The sequence below is a fragment of the Diabrotica virgifera genome, chromosome 3, assembly GCF_917563875.1.
Source record: "Diabrotica virgifera virgifera chromosome 3, PGI_DIABVI_V3a".
In the NCBI taxonomy this organism is placed as follows: domain Eukaryota; kingdom Metazoa; phylum Arthropoda; class Insecta; order Coleoptera; family Chrysomelidae; genus Diabrotica; species Diabrotica virgifera.
Genome location: NC_065445.1, coordinates 72,945,888 through 72,967,471, shown reverse-complemented (window position 1 = coordinate 72,967,471; position 21,584 = coordinate 72,945,888). Strand labels below are relative to the sequence as shown.

The following is a 21,584-nucleotide window of genomic DNA, read 5'->3' as shown; positions in this document are numbered from 1 at the left end:
TTTTGGAATGTATTGAAACACCTATTGCATAATTTTAAACGAATTGTACATCTTTTAACATAAAAACACATCTTTTAACTCAACTAGTATTATGTATTTAATAAGCTTTAAATATGTTGAATGCTGAGGGCTGTAACTGAGTTACATAGTTTACAGTGGAAATTAAATACACCAGATAACGAATGAGTCCCTAATTTGTTTACTTGTGAACTAAAATAATTAAGTTGTACTTACTGGGAAATAATTGTTATACCTAATAAATGTTCAAATTAACCCACTTTCACGAACACATGCGACGAGAAATACCGGTAAAACATTTTGAAAGAAATTATAGTATATCTCTCCATTACTCCATTTAGTGATCTGGCATAAATAATCAACATAACATAATAAGTACTCATGAACACACAATTCGAAAACATTTTCGGCACTGACACTAAACAGAATTCTTCCAAACTATCTGTTTACTAAACATGGGACTGTCTCCGTTTAAATTTTCGTACCTCACATAGTTGCCAGAGTTAAATTTGCATACCAAAATGTATTTTAATTTTTTGGTCAAACGGTTGCATTTAGAAAAAAATGTTATAAGAGTTTTTTGTTCTACATGGTGCCCCCTGCCTATACCTTTAAGGAACGCACTATTTTCCGGGACACCCTGTATAGTCATCGTAATAAAATCAAAAGGTTAGTTAAAAAATATTTTATTTAAAATGTAAAAATATAAAATCGGTAGTTCTTAACAATTTACAAGTACAAGTAAACACTTACACATTATTACAATTTTTGTCTTTATGTTCTCCTAATTCTTTACTTTTTCTAAAATCGACATTGTCATTAGGAATATGCAAATCATTATAGCTGTCACATTCAAGAATGTTCACTTCAATATTTTCTTTGTTTTCTTCATCATATTCTTTTTTCAGAGGAGTGGATACATTCTCTCGCATCTCTGCTAACGATGGGAATTCGAACGAAATATGAAAGCTAAAATTGAAACAAACAGCTCAAATAAAATATATCAATAAATAAAAATATATACAAAAAAAAGTTTAGGTTTTTAATTTAAAGCACATAGAATGATACCATATTATATCCTAGCAGATTAAAAACAATGGAAAACCTATGGTTACACCATCCAGGGCTTCTAAAAATGTACGCCATGCAGATTTTGAGAACTATAGGAAGATGAGGGAATTGTACAATTTATAATTCACATCCCATCTGCTCAGGCGGTAAATTTCCAGCGAGAATGCTTCCCTTAGTACTCCAAATAATATATAAATTGTTGTTTATTTGGGTTTATATGACTGCGGACACTAAATCCATTCGCCAAATATATAAATTAAAAATGAATAAACATTTTCAATAGTTGGGATTCTGTCTCCGAATTAACGTTTAAATACGCATTTAAGCGGACGTGAAGTTAGCCCGAATTGAGAATTAAAAAACTAATAATTACAATCTACATGGGTGTCATTTCGCACTTTAAGGGGTTGGACAAACGTTGTGAAGGGTTGGACAAATGGGTAGTTGGGATTCTGACCCCGCAGAAACATTCATTCTAATCAAGTATATTCAAATGGGAAATAAGCCACAATTTTACCTAAAAATGATTTTATTAACGTTTCGACGCCCAAGTCGGGTGTCGTTGTCAAAATACAAAATAATTTTGTACATTATTTTGTATTTTGACAACGACACCCGACTTGGGCGTCGAAACGTTAATAAAATCATTTTTAGGTAAAATTGTGGCTTATTTCCCATTTGAATATACTTGATTATAAAAATGCCACAAGAAAATAGCTTCAGAACAACATTAATTCATTCTAATGAAGTCTGAAGTACTTTTTCAGCAGTACTGTCCTATTATCCGTAAGCAATATATATAATTTTTTTTATTTTAAAAATATCAGTGGGTGGACAAACATGGACAAACAATATAGCAAGAGAGTTTTTGAATTTTCGAAAATTTGTGGATTTGTGAAGTTAGCCCGAAAAAAAATTTTTGTTTATAAAAAAAATTGATGGGTGGACTAACGAAATAAAACTGTGGACAATCAATGAACAATCGAATGGCATCGGTAACATTTTTTTTCCCGACTTTTTCGGGCCAACTTCACGGACCTCAAGTAACTACCGGTTTTGAGGATTCTTAGCCCCTCATCAGGAGATACATATGCTCTTCTCTCTGAATGAACCAGGATAATACACCGAGAGCAGTCACGGATCTGCTAGAAAAAAGTTTAAGTTTCTAACCTAATAGCATATAAAATGTGATACCATTTTATATCCTATCAGATTAAAAACAATGGTAAACCTCCTCTGGTTACACCATCCGAGGCTTCTAAAAATGCAAGCCATGCGGATTCTGAAAGGAAGATGAGGTAATTTTTCATAAATTGTAATTGAAATTTTTTTATACCAGAGCGGCGTCATTTATGCAAAAAATTATTTTAAAAACAATAATTAAAATACCCATTATCTAAAGGTGATGGTTCCTGGTAAAGCTGACTCAAATTATGCATGGACTGTGAATCAGCTTCCTTTAATCCATTTCTGTCTTCTTCTTCTGTAATTCTATAACATCCTAAAAAAAGTAAATAATTTTTTTATATATATAAGATAATACATACAGTGGAACCTCGATAACTCGGATTAATCGGGACCGCGGCCGATCCGGGTTATCGAAAATCCGGGTTAGCCGGAGAATATAGTAAAAATTAATAAATAACCTCCATTACAATTACAAAAACATGAAACACATATGCACAGTACACATCTAAATTACGTATAGTTGTATAGAGTGTAGAGTTTTGTTCATTTCTTGGTAAAAAACTCAGTCATACTGTAGAGATGTACCGACACCATAATATGGTAGGTCTGGATCCTGCGTACAAAAAAAATTGATAAATAGCAAGCTGAAAATTTGTTATTAGCTTAAGGGTGTCTAGTCGGACAAACATTAATATATGGGAACACTGGAACAGGGGAAGTTTTAACTGTGGAACAGGTTAAAAATTTGGAACGGTCAGACCACGAAAACGGCACATGTATTTTTTCCGACAGAACAGACTTAAACTCTCCGAACAGAGATTAAACTCTCATGCAAAAATCAGACTGCTATTTATCACCAAATTGGCGTTTTAATGAGTGGAACATGTAGAATATGTCAAATGACAGGAATTATGACAGGTGATAAATAGCAGTCTGATTTTTGCATGAGAGTTTAATCTCTGTTCGGAGAGTTTATGTCTGTTCTGTCGGACAAAACAAATGTGCCATTTTCGTGTTCTGACCGTTCCAAATTTTTGACCTGTTCCACAATTAAAACTGCCCCTGTTCCAGTGTTCTCATATATCAAAGTTTATCCGACTAGACACCCTTAAGCTATTAATAAATTTTTAGCTTGCTATTAATCAACTTTTTTTTCATACGCGGGATCCAGACCAGACCTATGGTAGCATAATATCATATTATGATGCTGCAATAAATTTATTTTAAAGATTCGTCTTTATCAATCCTACCTAATGTTTCTAGTTTCTTTTCCATTGTCACTGCAACATTTTTACGTTTTGTTACCATTACGTAGACAAAGCAAACACAATCTGAAGCACGAATACATTACAGAACGGAAGTGATTAATAGGCTGTACTACACACAATACAAGAATTTTTAAATAGTCACGTCTTTTTTAAACAATGCTAAGACAGTTTGACATAAATAAAGAAAAAGGAATACAGACAGGTGTCTGTTCTTTCCGATAAGCTGAGACGGTCGCTCTGGCTGCCGCCGTGTGCATGAATCATTTTTACTATTGTACTTATGTGTTCAAATTACACAGATACACATTATCTCTGAAATATTATTTGGCCTACATACATTTTTATTTGATAAAATTGTTAAATTGTTTATTTGTTAAATTTTTGTCTGATGAAAATCGGTCCGGGTTAGCCGGACTTCCGGGTTATCGGGGGCCGACTTATCGGGGTTCCACTGTAGTTAATAATTAAAACATGCTAAAAATAATACAGATGTTGAACAAATAGAATAATGGAAAGTAAAAGATATGAAAACTATGTATATTTTATCTTTAAAAACAGTATGGGAAGACTTAGAGAAAGGCCTATAATAAAAAGATATATTTAGAATCCAAAGCAAACAAATAGTATATTCAAAATAATAAGATTAGCTTGGAAAAAATAGAATAAATGTAAAAGATGGGCCCGACTGGTCAAGTAGCTTTTAAATAATATTTGTTTTATCCCATTTGAGAAAAAAAGGTCATTTTTAAAGGGATGTACTGGTGCTTTGAAGGTTTAGAAGGTTTTTTTTACGAAAAAAAGATTCAACCAGCTGCATCAATATTACAAAGAACCCTCTTTTGGAGAGTACTGGTAGTAAGGTCTACAGGGTGATTGATTAGTGGGGTGAAGCTCAATAGATCCACTATGGTAATAGATAGCAATAAAAGTTAATAACAAAAATTGACAACTGCGAGATTCATATTACAAAATTAGTTAGAATGTTACAGGTTGTTCGATAACATCGTGGCAGACCAAACTTATGTTTTTTTTTTAAATAGAACACCGAACACCCTATATTTTATTTTATATTAGAAATCTTCTTAACTTGCCCATCACAAAAATATAATGGATTGTGATGTTGTACAGGGTATCTACAAAGTTGTAACCAATGTTCTATGAAAATCGTAACAAGTTCAACTTCCTGAATAAATAAAAATAAGCACAACAGCAATGGTTTATTGGCGCCATACTTTTTTGCTGATTGTGAGAATTTCGAAGAATGGTTGATATTGTTAATTTTCTGTATACCGAATACAGGGTGAGTCAAAACGCGAATACAGTATTTTCTCAGTAATTTTAAATAGAACACCCTGTATTTCATGTCACTATCGAAAAGTACCGTTACCGTACTTTAATTTTTGTATAATATTCCCTATGCCTAAATTTAATAGTTTTCAAGATATTTTCATTTTTCAGAGAAAATTATTAATTAGGGGTCTAAATCTTTCCAAATTTTAAGTAAGCCATGACTGAATTTTTTAAAACTGATAATTTAAGATTACATATGCCAGTATTGAATTCAAGTTTTATAGTGTTTTGGCAAAGATGGTCGGTCGTAAGTAGTGGCATAAAGAGTTCATAAAGTAAACGTTTTTATTTTTTAATTTTTTAATCATGTTTTTATTTGCTCTAATATACTATATGAACAATATTTTTCTTACTAATAACTAAAAAAGAATTTTAAAATGATTATCAGTTATAGAAAAACCTTGTTTATAGAATCAAGAATAAAAACGTGGAATGTAAGTGTTGATGTAAAATTCACTGTGACTTTTATTAATTGCATTTGATCGAATAGGGATACATTAGATCTTCATACTTACTTTTTTCTGGAAATTGGAATTTTATTTTGATAGACCCTTTTAATCTCAATGTCTTAAAAAGAGAATACTTCGCTAAAAGTTCACCATTTTAAAATAAAATTCGTCAAAGGAAGTTTTATACAGTATTGAAACATCACTTAATAAAGACTTCTCCCTAAAGACCTAAACTAATACATAAAGTCGAAGTGAAAAAAGCTTTGCACGGCCTTACTTTTGTACATTGTTTAACAAAATAAAAAGCATCGTTATTGGTTCTTCCACCAATCTTTGCTACATTAACCTGTTCCATTAATACCATTATAATGTAGTTTAGCTGCTTGGAAATGTCTCCCAAATCCCAATATAACTTAAAAACGCTCGTCTCTCTTCTTCTGTGCATTTCCGGTACATATTTGCCTACATTTTGTGATGTCACACGGATCTTTAACTAATCTGCCTGAAACGCCTATCTTCCTGTTGTACATTTGATAAGATTGTCCAGAGTTTCGGAGGCGTTTAATTTGGTTGTGTATCCACTTCTTACATTCTTCTTCTTCTTACATTCTAAGTGAAATATAAGAAAAAGTAAACCTATACCTACTGGCACAACTTCATTCTTTCATGGCATAAAGTGAAGTATTTGAATTAAAGTAAATTCTATACCGATACAACCTTATATTTTGGTGACACAAATAGCATGTTTTTGCCAAACAATTCATTTCATACTGGCACAACTTTTAATGTGCCGGTATAGACTAAAAAATAAAATATTTTTATTGAAGGTTATAAAAAAAAGTGGCATAACATTAGTTTTATTAAAATGTGCCGGTATTCCACATAGAAGCAACACAAACACACCTAATGTCAACGGCATATTAAATATGTGACGGTATAGTGCTGCCGCTTGAGCGAAATGGAGGGAAATACGCATGTGGTACAACTCTATCTAGGGGATTCTATGCAAGCTACCATTATGCCAGTTTCGTTCAATTATAAAGTGAAATTTCGTGATTTTTAAATAGTCGTTGTTACAAAACACCATTTTCTGAAAATGTGCCACTATAGAATTCAGTGAGCAATATTACCCCCTCGAGGTACATGGGTTGCTAATAGGATATAATTGAGTCTTCACATTGAGAGTGGTGACAGGCAACTTTACCCTAGGGCATTATCCATACAGTCCAGGGCGCATCTGTTTTGAGATGGACGTTGAGAGGTGACTCAAATTTTTTTGCAGAAATTGCTTAAAAATAACTCAAATGATAATATTTGAGTTATCCTCCCACTCAAAATGGTCCGGAACATTGTTTAAATAATCAAAATGTCAAAATATGAAGGAAGAATTCGATTTTTTTATTGGTTTTTTGATTATAACTTTAAAACTATTCATTTCTGAGAAAAGTTGTACTGACATAAAAGTTGCGAAATTAAATTTCCTACAATATAGAATTGATTAAAAATTTAAAAAATAGTCACCCTTGTTGCAAAATAGCAATAATTGCGAAAAAACCATACAAAAACAAGTATTGGCATTTTATGTTTTTCAACCATTCATGCTACACTAGGACCTTCATATTTTACCCAGGAAAACTTTATGATATAGTAAAACAACACTATAAATTTCATTAAGATCGGTTTAATAGATTTTGCAGAATAAATTTTGCAATCCAGCTTTCGCAAAAAAAATTCATTTTTTTAAAATGCTGCAGGACTAAAAATAAAGCAGATAGCAAGTTGATTTTTTTTGCTTATAGAAGTGTACTGTAACTTTCATTTGCAATTTGCAAAATTAAAATCGATTAATTACCACGGAATCAGGAAATTTTTTAAATAAACATTAATTTTTGGTGCTACGTGCAGGACAGCAGTGTTCGATTCACACAAGTTGACCTCCACCAAAATTTCTTCCAATCTTTATCTAATATATTATTTTCTTACTCTATATTTTGTTGTATTTTAATATTTTAATTCCACAAAAATCAAACTAATTTTATTATTGTTTGTGAAATATTGTTTAAAAAATTGCATATGTTTAAAAATAAAACTTTTTTATTTTCTAAGTTAAAATATATGAACAAAAAAAGTTTTTGCTAAAAAAAGTGGTTTTTCAAAGAACAGAGTATGTGTTTCTATTTTGCAATAAACAAATTTATTTATTTATATCGAAATGTAATAAAAATTAAAATGTATCAATCATTATCAAAGGTCATTGGAATGCCCAATCAGAGCAAACTATCTGCTGTCCTGTGCGTAGCACCAATAATTAATGTTTATTTAAAAAAATTCCTGACGCCGTGGTAGTTAATCGATTTTAGTTTTTCAAATTGCAAATGAAAGGTACAGTACATTTCTATAAGGAAAAAATTTCAACTTACTACCTGCTTTATTTTTAGTCCTGTAACATTTTGAAAAAATGAATTTTTTTTGCGAACGCTGGATTGCAGAATTTATTTTGCAAAATCTATTGAACCGATCTTAATGAATTTTGCAGTATTGTTTTAATGTATCATAAAGTTTTTCTGGGTGAAATATGAAGGTTGTAAGTGTAGCATACATGGTTGAAAAACGTAAAATGCAAATACTTGTTTTTGTATAGTTTTTCGCAATTATTGCTATTTTGCAACAAGGGTGAATATTTTTGAAATTTTTAACCAATTCTATATTGTAGGAAATTTAATTACGCAACATTTATGTTAGTACAACTTTTCTCGGAAATATTATATATATAGTCTTTTGAGTCCCTTTTACTTTTCAGTGTCAGGACTGGCACATCCTTTCACATGTGTACAAATGTTGACCATTGTTTTTTATTGTATGCTAATCGGCTTGCTTCTGCTATTGTTTTCCCCTTCCTTTGGATGATTTTAGTGACTACTGTATCCCAACCTTCTCTTGGTCTTCCTCTACTTCTTTTCTTTTGTATCCTGGCTTCCCATATTTTCTTCACCGGTATGTTGTCTTTCATTCTTTTCATGTGTCCCCACCAATTTAGTTGTTTTTCTTCAATATACTCAAGTACAGATTTCGTCATAAGATCTGTGCATATATCTGTGTTTCTTATTCTGTCTCTCATTGTCACTCCTCTAACTCTTCGTAAATACTTCATTTCTAGGACTTGTATCTTGCTTTTTAGTTTTCTAGTTAGTATCCATGATTCACAGCCGTATGTAAGCAATGGTCTATATATGGTGTTGAATACAGTTAGTTTGGTTTTTCTTGTGATTTCCTTTTTGTTTAAGAAGCTATTTTTTATTGCATGAAATAGTTTTGATGTTTTACTTATCCTATCTTCAACATCTTTGTCCTGCCTTCCATTATTTTCGATTGTAACGCCCAAGTATTGGAAATGGTTTACTTGTTCTATTGCCTCCTCATTAATTTGCATATTTATTACGACTGGTTCTTGCGATATTACCATGGTCTTCGTCTTATGTGTATTTATCTTCATACCCTGTTTACATAATGCGTGATTCCATGCTTGCAGGTTATTTTGCAGGTCTTCTTCTTTTTCTGAGATAACTACTACATCATCTGTGAATGCACATTCCGAAATGGTTATGCTATGGAGATTCCTGTACCCTACATGCAATTTCTTTAGTTGTGGTGTGCACTCTATCATGATTTCGTCCATAAAGATGTTGAAGAGGGTTTCTCGGAAATGAATACTTTTAAAGTTATAATCAAAAAACGAAGAACAAAATCGAATTTTTCCTTCATTTTTTGACATTATGATTATTTAAACAATGTTCCGGACCTTTTTGAGAGGGAGGATAACTAAAATATTATTATTTGAGTCATTTTCAAGCAATTTCTGCAAAAAAATTTGAGTCACCTCTCAACGTCCAAAAGTACTATTTTTACAGATGCGCCCTGGTCTAATAGGGATTATATCCATCAGCATGCGTTAAGCTTGTAACACTGATGATCCTCTTTTTAGAGAGCAAAAACGTTTTGTGATATTTGTGGCCCTTTTAAGGTTTTTTTTTTTAAATAAATATAGGTACCTTTTACTTGGAAAAATTTTTCATTAAATAGTGATATTTCCTAATTAACTATTACCCTCAATTGAATACCCGAACTACTACATAGTAATTTTCTTTACATACCTTTTGTATCAAAATTTTCTAAAGACCTAGACCTTCTTTTAAGTATACTTTTCAAGGGTTTCTTCATACCATTACTAATTTTTCCTCTTTTACTTGTTTCATAGAATTCCTTTTTTCTTTTTTCAATATGTAAGCTAGATAACGTTTTCCTGGGAATATCTTGTTTAGTAGTCACTTGTGTCCCTGGTCTAATATTGTCTTTAATGGGTAATATTTTATTAGAATAATTATTTGTTCTAGCTTGCACTGATAGATTATCTTTTATTTCACTATTTTCATATTTTAATAAAGGATTGGCTTTTAATAATCTTGCTATGCTTGTTTTAGTTTGTTTCACTTCAGGAATTGTTTTTCTTACAGGAGGTTTTCTGTAAAATTTGTATTTTTTAGAGTTTCCATCACCGGAATTATGGGTGTTAGTTTTTTTACTATTATTATTTTCCATCTTTCGTGGCTTTACTAGCCACACTAATACAAAAACGTTTCAATAAACAATTATAATCAAAATTTAAAACCAAAGAAATCTAATGTTTAAAATGTTTAAAACACAACCGTTTTTTGAGTGGTGCATTCAGCAGACACAATCGCTAACTAATCGATTAGTGATTTTCTGCTGAATGCCACATAAATTGTGACATTTAGCATGTAAATCACAAATCGATTACTAATCGATTAGTTAGCGATTGAGTCTGCTGAATGCACCCAATGATGACAGATGTCTTTTTTTTGTTTTGTAAAAAACTCTTCTAACGGATCTATGCAACCAGTTTTACACATGTAGAAATTAAGAGGCTACATCAGCGCGTCATCAAAACGGAGAACCCGTTCCAAGATTGCGGCTTTAATTTTGAATATTTTGTTGAGATATTTGGCACACATATTCGTAATATAGTAATGAATGGCGGTACAGAGCCCAATTTAATAAATATGCTAGAATGTGGAAATTACTGTATAATTAAATAAAATATTACAAAAAAGAGCCTGTACCGCCATTAAGAAGAACAAAATAATACACTTTCTTTAAGTAAACTTTTTTATTTTAAGAAATTTTTTCGATTAGGCAACATAGATAAATAGTCACTGTCATTTTGACAAACCTCCGTCGGTTATCTAAGTGTAACAGCACGATTCTCTTATCTAAAAAAATAAAACGATGTAGTTCCCGAAATTCTCTTATCTGTTCTGTTATTTATATCGCTATCTGTTCAGTGCAGTAGTGTATTATTTTTTAAGATATTGGAATTCGTTAGTGTTGATATATAGGGAAGTAGTGTTTGTTTATAATTAATTTATTATATTTTGTGTAATGTAATATAGTTCTCGGACTATTTGAAAAAATAAAGTATTATTAATTTTGAGTTTTTAGGTGGATATTTACGTTGGAGCAGAGAACAGCGAAACTACAGGGTAGCATTCCATGGTGCCTAATGTATGCTGATGATGTAGTGTTAATAATAGGAAATAGTGAAAGAGACTTAGAACAAAAACTGGAACAGTGGAGACAAGCTCTGGAGGAAAAAGGTTTAAAACTTAGTAGGACAAAAACAGAGCATTTGGAATGTTCATTTAAAGATGGAATTACTACAAATAAAATGGTATCTTTGGATGGTGAAATGATTGTGAAAAGCAATAGTTTTAAGTACCTAGGATCGGTATTACAGAGCAATGAAGAAATAGATGGAGATGCATGCAGTAGAATTAGGGCTGGCTGGATGAAGTGGAAAGAAGCGAGTGGTGTGTTGTGTGACAGAAAAATTCCAATGAAGCTGAAGGAAAAATTCTATAAAACAGCCATAAGACCGGCTATTGATATGTACGGAACTGAATGTTGGGCAGTGAAAAAGAAAGAGGAACAACGAATGCACGTGGCTGAAATGAGAATGCTTAGATGGATGATTGGAGTGACAAAGAAGGATAAAATTAGAAATGAGTATATTAGGGGAAGTCTAGGTGTGGCACCAATTGATGCCAAAATGAGAGAGCGTAGGTTAAGATGGTTTGGTCATGTTCAACGTCGAGAAGTTAATCACCCAATACGAAGAATAGCTGAAGTGCAGATTCCTGGAAGGAGTAGAGGAGAGGAAGACCAAAGAAGACCTGGGGAAGACGATAAGGCAGGACATGTTGGTAAAGGGGATTAACATTGATATGACCCATGATAGAATTGTGTGGAGAAATGCAATTAGGGAAGCCGACCCCGCATAGGGATAAGGCAAAGAGAATGATGATTTACGTAAAAATATTTCGAATTCTAATGCAAGTATATAAAGTTTTAAAAGGAATTCTTTATTCTAGAAATATCATCAATAGTTTAACATTTAAATAACAAACCAAAATATACGCTTTTAATGAAAATATCACCTATTTTGGTTTATTTTTATAAATATTTATTTACTTACAATAAAATAGATTTTCATTACTTCCATTGAGCGCGCCTATGAGTATAAATGTCACAATGAGGCTTCATTAGTTGGTGTCAAATAATGCCGACGCACTGTTGCCAAAGTTACGCAGAACTTTCGAAAAAAAGGTGTGCTACAATCTCCCGAAGTAATATTCATGACGCGCTGATGTGGACTCTTAAAATAATTATTTCAAAACAAATTATTTAATTATTACTGCATTTTTACTATTCAAATAAAGCATCAGATCAGTCTTCAGTAACGTATTTTGCCCGTTTTTATTTTCAAGAAATATTAAACGTAAAATCTCGATAATACTCACTAGATCACCGAAGAGCATTATTAATTTAAAAAAATATATTGCCACAATGTATTACGTGAAATATGAGACCTGTAATTTTATTTTATGGATATTTTATTGCATTTTATTTATTCAATCTAAGATATACCATATTTTTATCTCGTGGTAAAATATTTAGAATAAAAATATGACGTCATTACTAGGTAGAACGAAATTTTCTTTAAATTGGGCTAACCTTTAAAAGTGATTAACATTGACGTAATTTCTAGAGACAGTGCTGCCAGTGCTGCCACATTTATAGGACAGAAATAGTAAAATACGCAATTTGTAGAAAATGGCGTTTTGTGACTTTTAGCACATGTCAATTTTCTCCGGTAAGAAAAGTATTTTTCTTGTAAATTATTTAAAAAAAATAGTTTAGTAAGTGCATAATATACGTTCATAGTGTAGTTTTAACCACGTATCCTTTGATCAACTTGTTTTAAGAACATATGTAAACAACTCTTTCAAATATTTAGTGCTGTCATTACGCGACAAAAGTGCCCAGACTTTTAATTTAATGAAATATTTATCTTTCTTTTAAGATTATCGCTAAATACGTCTAATAATGTGTAATTTTCATACGATAAAGGTGTTTAACTAATTCTTAGGAGCCATTTTCAATATATAAATAACGTTTTGAAAATTTACAGGACTAATACTTTTTGGCAAAAAGGATTCTCGATAAAATTCTATAGTACTTTTGGTGAGTAGAATTGAACTGCCCTTAAATCATGTAGTTATTTTTAATCGAATTGTATTCGGTGTGTCTACTACGTTTGTTACTAAATTTATCTTTTGGAAAGTGTCCAAATATTAACTTTTCTGATGTTCATATGAGACGAGCACAAGAAGTAGATTTCTAAATAGGTTATCTATTTCTAAGTGAGTATTAACTATTATAAATATATTGCAATATATCCAAAGCATATAGTTTGCATTATTGGTTAAGTTAGACATTGGCCTTCCTTAAGATACAATGTTTTGAAGTCATTTTACTTACCTTGTAACCTATTTATTGATTTAAAGAATCACATCATTCATTTAAGGTGATAATCTGAGAATTTAATGATGTAAACATTATCATTAAATGGTTTCCCACATACCAGTTTGTGCACTGTAGACATGAAGGTGAATATGAATACCTGATACATAAAATGTGGTGAATATTTAGCTAAATGTAAATGAATAATAATTGCATCGGGCATTCAAAGGTTTTCTATTTTAATCCAATTAAAAAGAAAATTTGGTTGTCTGTGAAAGTAACATAGCCCTTTCAGGCCTGAACTTTTTTTGAGTGAAAATGAAGTTTCCCTTTGAATAAATACAGTATACAGTATCTAAAAAAGGTGTAAAAAATGCAGAAAAAAAATTCATACAGTTCATTCATTCAATACAGTTTCTTCAATGCCCTTGTCATCAGTGTTCTTTTTAAATATTTGAACCTCAAATGCATCATCATTTTCGCCATCTAAATCTTCTATTTCGGACTAGTTACCATCATTTAACAACTCTAGAGCCAAATCATGGGTGAGAGGCGCACCTGTAATTAGAAAAAATACTTGTATCATTTAAATAGAGAAAAAGTAATAAAAAGTCAAACCAATAAATATTTAGTATTTTTAATTTCCTGCTATTGAAAATTGAATGTGTGACGACAATTCACTATCGTGATATTTAAATATTACGGGACAAGATCTCTACAAACAAACCAATAATTTCTTAAATCTTGTTTATTATCTAGAAGTTGAAACTTTAACTATACCACAACCCCCTTAAACACTTATAAAAAACAAAATATCTTTTACTTACCTTTACCGGTTTTGTTATCAAAATACACAGCCATCTTATAGGGTATTCCATTGCAAACTAAGCACTATTATAGCTACTAATTTCAGTTACTCTGATAATACACGATTGACACAACATATTGATATTATCTTTCCCAGAAAAAATATGTTTATTTTGATATTCATACCCACATAAACATGAGCTCACGATCGTGTCAGCCGGTCAAGAAAGGGATAGGTAAGGTAGTATAAGGCCACAAGAATATATTTTAATTGTCAGATTTAGCTAGATATGTATATTGTATTACAAGTGTATTAGATAATTATAAAAGTATAGTCATGGATCAAGTATATCATCCGTGTGTTTCTAATACCTCGTAACCCCAAAATCACGATTGTTCTGGAGACAAGAAAAACTATTGCTATTCATACGCTCAGCAATGGGAATACAAGCTATTAGAAACCCATTTGATAATATAAGTAATGAAGTCTGGCTTACAAGGTTTTTTGAACATGTGAGTTTAGTTTTACATTATACAAATCTACAAAAAACGCATTTTCCAATTTTTGTAGGTTACGAGGTATTAGAACGACACAGACGATATTATGTCACAATCAATTCAGAAAATAAATTTGGAAAATAAAACAAATATCAAAAACTGTATTCGTGGAGCATACCCTGAACATATTCAGAGTAAGTTTGGGATTAGTTTCCAAGGCGCAGTTGTCAACATAAAGTTATCCTGGACATGTTCAGGATTTTATTCACCGCAAACAATTTGCAAATTCGGAATGTAATAAGAGGTTGCGTAAAACAAAGTTAAACAAGCCTTTTGTTATTTTGAAATCGAAATTATTTACCAAATGCAAATGCAACAAATTTGTATGTCAGTAATAGAAATAGCAAAGAGAATAGCAGGCAATGGATTAGCCTGTCTTAGAAAGTTAGAAATTTGATTAGCATCTTTTATTTGGACAATATCCCTTTCAGGCCTGAACTTTTTTTGAGTGAAAATGAAGTTTCCCTTTGAATAAATACGATATACACATATACAGTATCTAAAGGTGTAAAAAATGCAGAAAAAAAAAATTGAGTTTGAATCTGTCACAAATGACATGTCGCGTTCATGCGCTCTCGGCTTATGTTCTATGAATGCAGGATCGTAAGTGTATGAAAAAATTCACTTTTATTAAACGTAAAACACTAAAGGACCAAATAACAATTATTTTTAGAATTTTTAATATATTACATACTAACTAAAATAAAACAAAAATTTTTTGCTGAAATGTCTATGTCTTTTCATTGCCTCCTTGCTGAAGAAGAGCTCGTTGAAGGAACAGGTTCTTCATCCAATACAGTTTCTTCAATATCCTTGTCATCGGTGTTATTTTTAAATATTTGAACCTCAAAAGCATCATCATTTTCGCCATCTAAGTCTTCTTATTTGGACTAGTTACCATCATTTAACAATTCTAGAGCCAAAGCGTGGGTGAGAGGCATACCTGTAATTAGAAAAAATACTTGTATCATTTAAGTAGAGAAAAAATAATAAAAAGTCAAACCCTGTCTCCATGTACCTCTCCGCAGAACTCGATTAAATCAAACATTCTATGTTCCTATCCATAGAACCAACTATGCATATAACAACTTTTTATCTCGAGCACTAAGATGGGCAAACACTCAACCTGATCTAGATTTCTTTGCACCGAAGTCTGAATTCATCTCTGGCCTCAAACGTTTGTTTGTTTGAGTAGTTGTTGGATATTCATTATTGTGATATATGAATCTGATTTATGTGATTAAGTTTGTGATACTTATATTTTGTTGTATTATTGTTTTATTATTACTATTTTATTGTAGTTTTATTATTATTGACACATGTATTATGTATATTGGACTTATAAACTTGTAATCTTATTGGGCAGTGTCCCGTTGAAAATAAAATAAATAAATAAATGTGTGACGGCAACTCACTATCGTGATATTCAAATATTACGGGATAAGATCTCTACAAACAAACCAATAATTTCTTAAATCTTGTTTATTTTCTTGAAGTTGAAACTATATCTATACCACAACCCCGTTACAATAACATAAACACTTATAAAAAACAAAATATCATTTACTTACCTTTACCGGTTTTGTCCTCAAAATACACAGCCATCTTATAAGGTATTCTATTGCAAACTAAGCGTGAATTCGTTAAATGATTTCAGTTACTTTGATAATACACCATAGACACAACATATTGATATCATCTTTCCCAGTAAAAATATGTTTATTTTGATATTGGTACCCACATAAACATGAGCTCACGATTGTGTCAGTGGACACAATATCAGGGATATAATTTGGTATTTCCACTCCAAAATTCCGCTTAAATTTTTGTAGAGTAGAAAGATTGTTAGGGACAGCTTGGTATTACCAGATAATAATCTGGTTGTGATAATCTGGTCCAGCAAAAAAAAAGGTTGTTTATTACACCAAATGGTTATAAAATAGAACATGACACAAGAAATAGTTTCAGAATGATGTTTGATGTGTTGTTTATGTTTCATTATGACCAATAAGAGACTAATTTAACTCGTAAATTAAAATGAAAAATAAACCACAAGAATATTTATAATCAAGCTTATCTAGATGGAAGACATTAACTAAAAACAATTTACTATTCTAAATGGGTAATAAGCCACAATTTAACTAAAAATGATATGGGTAGGGCAAGTAGAAAAACTAAAAATGGAAATAAACGAGGAAAAAAGTATGTATGATAATGATATGCAAATATTAAATAATTGAACTTCTAATGAATGGCAGAACATCATGGAACAATAAATGGCAGAAAATCATTAGAAAGAGATGACACTTCTGGATAAAAAAAGCATCACCAACCATCACGTATCCAATCTTTGAAAAAAAGACCTGGTACACTTTACATGTGGATACATACATGTGACCCACATAGTGCCTCCACCATTGTGCGGATGGTTCGCATGTATGCCATTTGTTATATTATGCACTTCTAAGATGAAAATTAATTTCAGTTCATTATTAGTATTAATTCAAAAATCCACATGCAACGTGTTAAGCTTAAAAATGCAAGGTTTTTGGTTTTAAGTATACAGTGATGAGTGCGCGAATAACCAGCAAAATAGCACAAAAGATGGAAAACGTATTAAGTTGTTAGATAAAAAGAAATGAAACAAGTCGAGCTGGGAAATTTAGCGATATTAACCTATAGATTTACATTATATTGATTGTTTCCCACCTTTAGACGTATCGAACGAGTTTGGCAACTACCACTGTCACAGTGACAGTTTCCTTCCTTTTTATTTCATAACTTAATACATTTTCCATCTTTTGCGCTATTTTGCCAGTTATTAGCACGCTCATCACTGTATAAGCATAGTGAAAATAAAATTTTTATTTCACATCAGAAGGTGGTGTTCTTTACTAGACTATAAAACATAACCAAATGGATGCCTCAGAAGTCAAACAGTGTAAGTCACATTCTCCCTAAAAATGACTTGAGGCATAACAGTTATTATTATATATAATAATGTTATTATTTCCTTGTTTGTATTTATGAATATGTTACCCATATTATGATAAATAAAGACAATTTATTTGTTTTTAATAACTACTTATATTTCTGCAACTATTGTCAGAAACATCTTACTATCTCATTTTAAGGTAAGTACTAGTACACTTTAGAATACCAAAAATAATCGTTTTTTTCAAGAATTTTTTTCTCAGAACCTTTATTAAAAATGAACATAAAACTTTTTACATATTAATATGTAACTCTTAGAGAGTACAAAAAAATATATCTTTTTCATTTATGCACCTACACTAATATTGTAGAGGGCGCAAAACTCGAGGCCTCGAAAAATGATGGCGGACAGTTAATCTCAGGATTGGGATATCTGAAACGAAAAAATCGTACTGCATTTGAAAAAGGAAGGTTTCTTACGTGACAATTTACCACAATTTGACCAAAAAATAAAAAAATTATTATTCTTTAACCAGGAAAAACTGAAGAGAAACGGGCGATTTTTTCACAAAAATTTTTCAAATTTCCGTAAAATCTTTTTTTTTGAAATTTTTCACTAACAGTGGTAAATTGTCACGTAAGAAACCTTCCTTTTTCAAATGCCGTACGATTTTCTTTGTTTCAGAGATCCCAATCCTGAGATTAACTGTTCGCCATCGGAACTACTTTTTTTGAGTCCTCGACTTTGGCGCCCTCTACAATATTAGTGTACGTGCATAAATGAAAAAGGATATTTTTTTTGGATTCTCTAAGAGTTAAATATTATTATTTAAAAAGATTTATGTTCATTTTTAATAAAGGTTCTGAGAAAAAAATCTTGAAAAAATGCTTATTTTTGATCTTCTAAAGTGTACTAGTTAGTACAAGTGTACTAGTTAGTACCTTAAACACTTATTGACTTTGGATTTGATGTTAGTTTTTAATATTTGTTTTATTTATTGGGTGAATCTAATATTTATAATGCAAAAAATTATCTTAGTATGTCTACCCTTTTTAACTTAACCTATTATAAACAACCTCAATTTGCTGATCCCTGTCCCAACTGTAGTAAATTAAGTAATAATTTTTTGCTATATTGGACAAATTTTTACCTACATGCAGCAAGTGGAAATTACTGTACAACCAAGCATGCATGCTCATAGCCAAACAAAAAAATATTCACTTGCATTTTATTAACACAATAAAACACATTTAACACATTCGGTCCCCATGACGCATGAGTAGCATAGCAATGGTTTTACCAAAGGTACTGATGACGCATAAGTGGCGTCAGTAGTACTGTGACTGTGTAACTAACTGAACGATTTAATTATGTGGTACCAGCCAAGTGGCGCTTATTCAAGGACACCAAATGGGTTAAAACAAAAGTGTATTTTTAAAATTTTATGGCCTTTTATAGATTAACATATACAAATGCATATACAAATGGAAAGTTTTTAATAAAAATTAATCATTATTCATGATTATTCTTCTTTTTTCAATGAAAGAAGTCTGCAACATTAAGTTTTAATGTGAGTTAATAACAAGAGCAGGTAGACATTTTTGTGTCTTTTTTCTATTGTTATAATATATCAATTATAATTTCACTACCTGTATCATAATGAACTTCATTATGATACAGATTTTCATTACAATACAGATTTTTAACCAATAGAATCGCGATATGGCATTCGCGATGAAGGTGGCACACGTGCAGTGACCAATGGCGAGTCAAATACATACGCTTTGACAGTTCTCAATATGTAAACAAACTGTCAAACTGACAAACTACTTAATTTGTTTGCGTTACAAATTTTTTTTTTTTTATATATTTTATTCTGGCCTTGGTTCAGAACCTTTAGCCACGTAACTACATATACAATTATTATTCGTTCATAAGTATAAAATTGTCCAGTATACACTTAAAAATAAAAAATAAAAAAAAAATAAAGCTTACAAATAACAATGCCTACGTACTATGTTAATAAATACAACTATATTAATTTTTTTTCTTTTTCACTACGGTAAGAACTAAAAACATACATAGGTTACAAAATAATATAATTAATTACAGTAAATGTCTCATTCATACATTACATAATACAAAAGAAATACCTATTCATTCAAACGATTAGTTTTACATTCACACTTTTACATTCACTGCGTTACAAAATTAATAAAATTGAAATTAGGTTTGTTCTAGCATCAGTTTCAAACGGTTTGAAACCATCAGCGAATAGTCGACCAGCGCGAGTAGAGGGGATAGTACTGGTGACTGTATTATGTTCTCTCACTGACCAACTGTTTGCTGACGGTTTCTGACTAGTTTGACTGTTTGCTAGAACAAACCTTATATTTTTTGTTGTGAATGATCATAGAAAAAGCTAGTACTCCATACAAAACTCGCCGCTAGGCGGCTCGTTTCGTATCCCTCATACCCTCTTCATAATGACCATCATTAAATGCTCGTTGCCTAATATACTATACAGTGGAACCTCGATTATCCGTCAGGCACCGGACCAAGGGTATGACGGATAAAGCCGGTTAACACAACATTAATAAAAATTAAAAATTCATGGTACAATTTTCAAATTGTATTTGTATGTTTTGTTTGACAATATAAGAGGGATTTGTGTTCATATAATCGAATCAATTTGGGTTAAAATATTCTGTAATCTTTGTTTGTTTTACTGTTGCTTCACATTTTGCAATGGCTGAATTTGTTAATCAGCATAAGATCATGCAGTCTACTCTATTGGCTTCTTCTTGTCGAGAATACCACTCGATGAATTGTTGCATGTGAGATGCAGCTTCTCTAGCTTCTTTACGCAAATCTTTGTCAGTTGCAATAGCATCATCTACATTGCCACTGTCAAATTCCAAGTCTGTGTCACTTTTGAATCTGTTTCGTCCGCTTCTGTTGCCATTTCAACGATTTCATCATCTGTCAGCAATCAGCGAATTTCGTTTGACTTATAACAATGCACAAACAAATTGAATTGGTGATTCAATTTTTGCTTATGTAGTAAATACAACTTATGTATGGACCCTGACGGTTAACAGAGGTGACAGTTAATGGAGAGACGGATAATCGAGGTTCTACTGTAATATGTTTCCCACAATGAATCTATGAAAATATTTTCAAGCTGAGCAAAAGGACTATAGTAATACATTCAGAGCTCAATTTATTGTACCAGTTGCATTATATTGGTTTGTGTAGGCTTACTTCAATTTAAAAACAAAATATATCAAATGTATAATTTCATAATTGACTAAATAAACAATGTATGTTTTCACTTTTTAATCACATTTGTATGGTAAATATTAATTGCATAAATTTTACTAATGGCATTGAACTTAAAGGTCACACATTGTTTCTAATTTTGTTAAAAGTAATATTTACAGAAAATATAACAATTTTTTACTTAAAAAGGTTTAAATATATAACATGTTTGATACTAAAATAGTACCTAGTTATGAAAAATGATTTCTGTAGGTGTCAAGAGAGACCCATTCTTTAATAGAGACACATGGCACATACGCCAGTCAATGAGAGCAAGAACAGGATATTACCTCCGAATTCTAACCTACTGCATGGATTTTAACACGTCGATGGACAGCGCGTCAAATGTATAAGCAAGTGTTGTGACACTACATGTATTTTGCAAAGTAGAATTGAGAAATTGCTGAATTTCTTTTACTGCTTATAGTTTATGGAAACAATGAGTTTTTGAACAGTTTTTGTAAACATGTGGACAAAGACCATGGATGTCGTGTCACATTTCATTTTCATATGCATCTGTATTACGATGTCAGTTGGACCAGAAGCATTTTTGGAGTCCAGTCAGTAATTCTACGAAGAGCATAGAAATAAAGATAAACCATATAAACATTTGCTTGCTTCAAAATTGATCACTCCTTGTATTAGTCCACATGGACGCGGGTGTGGCTTATTACTTTGTAATGTATCTTATTGGGCAATACTGAAGAGTAATTGGTCAAATTGTTCGGAAGTGCTTAGGCT

At 31.3% G+C, this 21,584-nt stretch overlaps 2 protein-coding genes across 5 annotated transcripts in view; one reads left to right on the top strand and one right to left on the bottom strand.

Moving 5' to 3' along the window:
• Positions 1 to 688: 688 nt before the first annotated feature.
• Positions 689 to 10,089, bottom strand: LOC126881129 (uncharacterized). Its single transcript, XM_050645190.1, has 3 exons — positions 9,496 to 10,089; positions 2,479 to 2,590; positions 689 to 987 (listed from the first exon to the last, which is right to left on the bottom strand). The coding sequence occupies exons 1-3, from the start codon at positions 9,938 to 9,940 to the stop codon at positions 768 to 770; spliced, it is 777 nt and encodes a 258-aa protein (XP_050501147.1). The 5' UTR covers positions 9,941 to 10,089; the 3' UTR covers positions 689 to 767.
• A 2,379-nt stretch (positions 10,090 to 12,468) lies between these two features.
• LOC126881126 (ubiquitin carboxyl-terminal hydrolase 47) overlaps positions 12,469 to 21,584 on the top strand; it is a 138,640-nt gene continuing 129,524 nt past the window's right edge. The window contains exons 1-2 of one of the 4 annotated variants that reach the window (XM_050645185.1): positions 12,509 to 12,572; positions 12,891 to 12,943. The gene's annotated coding sequence lies outside the window, so the exon portion shown is untranslated. Of the gene's footprint in view, positions 12,573 to 12,611; positions 12,830 to 12,890; positions 13,123 to 21,584 lie in introns of those variants that run through there. The other 3 variants (XM_050645187.1, XM_050645186.1, XM_050645188.1) reach the window with 3 other exon arrangements.